Source organism: Austrofundulus limnaeus, unplaced genomic scaffold, assembly GCF_001266775.1.
Source record: "Austrofundulus limnaeus strain Quisiro unplaced genomic scaffold, Austrofundulus_limnaeus-1.0 Scaffold8, whole genome shotgun sequence".
Taxonomy (NCBI): Eukaryota; Metazoa; Chordata; class Actinopteri; order Cyprinodontiformes; family Rivulidae; genus Austrofundulus; species Austrofundulus limnaeus.
In genome coordinates, this window is record NW_013952410.1 from 1533267 (window position 1) to 1535467 (window position 2201).

Here is a 2201-nt window from a genome sequence, read left to right on the forward strand (position 1 = left end):
TCCAGTGAAATATATTTATGTTTGTGGTTGTAATGTGACAAAATATGGAAAAGTTCAAGGGGTATGAATACTTTTGCAAACCACTGTATGTTATTGTACCGTGAATAAATATCTTGTGCTCATTATTATGTACATAATGAGTTAACATGAGGTTTGCAGAAGACAAAAATCCTTTTAATTTATTGTACAGAAAAATCTGAAAATAAAAACCCAAAAAATAATGATGAAAATAAAAAACTTAAGTCAAAAACTGTCACTATATCTTTGTGTATAAACAGAGAAAACTGTAATGAAGAGCAAATGATCAATCAAACCAGCTATCAGGACAGATACTTGAATGTTAGCATTTCAGCGAGGCAGATAAATGACTGTAAAATCTCAAGAAATAATGTATTTGTTGCTATAAGACAAGAAAATTATAGATAAACAAATACAATTACAGTTCTTGGGAGGTAAAAAAAATATATGAGCAGCTGTTTCACTCAGCAGTGGTACATCTGGAGACAAGATGTTCAGATTAAATTTTGCTAGTGTTTAAACCACATTAATCACATTTATTAGTTTATAACTTATATAAATATCAAAAGGTTCAAGTTCTATGTAAACTCTCAACCAAAGGTTTATAGTAACTAGTACATTTACTTTGTTACAGTACTTAAGTAGTTTGAGGATTTGTAATTTTACCAATTATTTCTTTAAATAGCTACTTTTACTTGTATTTTGTTACAATTTAAAACTAAAAATGATACTTTTACTTCTTTACTTTAAAATCTAACACCAGTTACCCATTACAAAATTAAATATTTTCAAACTCATCATGAAAGATGTTTCTGCTCTCTAAAAAATCAAGTGTTTAAATTTACTCAAAGTCATGTCAACTGGTTAAGTCTAGTTGAGTAAACTGAGCAAAGAATATAATTTACTCAACCTGTCTTAGATTAACCAGTTTGGTTCAATAAATTCAACAATTTATTTATTAGAGTGTGTAAAAGTACTTACTTTTACTTTCCCAGTTTTTGTGAACAGTTTTATGAATTTTACTTGAGTAGTTTTTTCATCAGTGAAATTTATTTTTACCTAGGTCATTTTCTGTTCATGTAATTTTACTTTTAGGTTTTTTTTCCAAGTACTTTATAGACCTCTGCTCTCAACCATTTGTAAAACTCACCTTTTTGATGGTGTACAAAGAGGTAGCTATGGATATAACCGACATGAAAACAATGGCCACAGCATAGTAGTAATACTCGTCGATACTCCACAGGATCACACTGAAGAGCTGGAAGATGTAAAAAGGGTTGAGGACCTGCCATAAAAGAAAAGGAGCCATTATTATGACAAATACAGAGACTTCTTCCAGAACATTCGGAATGAAAAATTCATGTTTAATTAACAGTAAATGTGAAATATTAAAAATGGATTTATTTTCCAGACAGGTTGCAACAACATGAGGTAAAGGACTTGGGTATTTATTTTGTCAGTGAAGCGTGCAAAAACAGCTAACAAGGTGTTAAAAGTAACAGTGTGGCTGAAAGCGGGGTGTACCTCTTTGATAAGCAGCTTGAAAACAGAAGGCACTTTCACTGCAATTTCATTTACTCCAAAGAACAGTCTCCTGATAAACAACACAGAAGAGAGGCATTGTGTTTAGTGTTGTGAACCACACCCACATATTTCACATCCACTGCTTGGCAGAGTTGTGCAACTTCATACCAAAAAGCCAAAGATTTACAGACTGATGAAACAATTTTAACTCTAATGGGCTCGACACAGAGGAGGTGACGTTGCTCCCTCTCTATTTCCTATGGATCCATGGGTTTAAAGCGAAAAGAAATCTTGACTCAAATTATTTTTCTACTCCCCCACCACTACCATGCACACAGACACGCACATGCAGTTTAATACACTCTTAACACTGTCCTGTGTACTTTCACTAAGGACAGCGTGTTTGGAGTACAATGTGTTCATGACCTTTCTATTAGGCTTCATTAGAGAACACTATAATGTGTACTAGGGGTCGACCGATACATCGGCCGGCCGATATTTTTGGCCGATATTCACGTTTTTCCTTTGTATCGGTATCGGCCGATACGCGCCTGCTCTGGCCGATCCAGCAGCCGTGCTCTGGGCTCACGTGCGCGCATCCATTACAGCTCCCTCCCCGGTGGAGAGCGGGTGGTGATTTGTGAGACAGAGCACAAATA

The 2201-nt window shown here is 34.8% G+C and overlaps 1 protein-coding gene across 4 annotated transcripts in view; it reads right to left on the minus strand.

Annotated features, from left to right (window-relative positions):
- Nucleotides 1-2201, minus strand: part of atp13a3 (ATPase 13A3) — a 45134-nt gene that overhangs the window by 18664 nt on the left and 24269 nt on the right. For all 4 annotated transcript variants that reach the window (XM_013999839.1, XM_013999833.1, XM_013999826.1 and 1 more), the window contains 2 exons: nt 1543-1612; nt 1169-1303 (listed from right to left, as the gene is read on the minus strand). In XM_013999839.1, coding sequence (XP_013855293.1) covers nt 1169-1303; nt 1543-1612 — 205 coding nt within the window. The remainder of the gene's footprint in view (nt 1-1168; nt 1304-1542; nt 1613-2201) is intronic.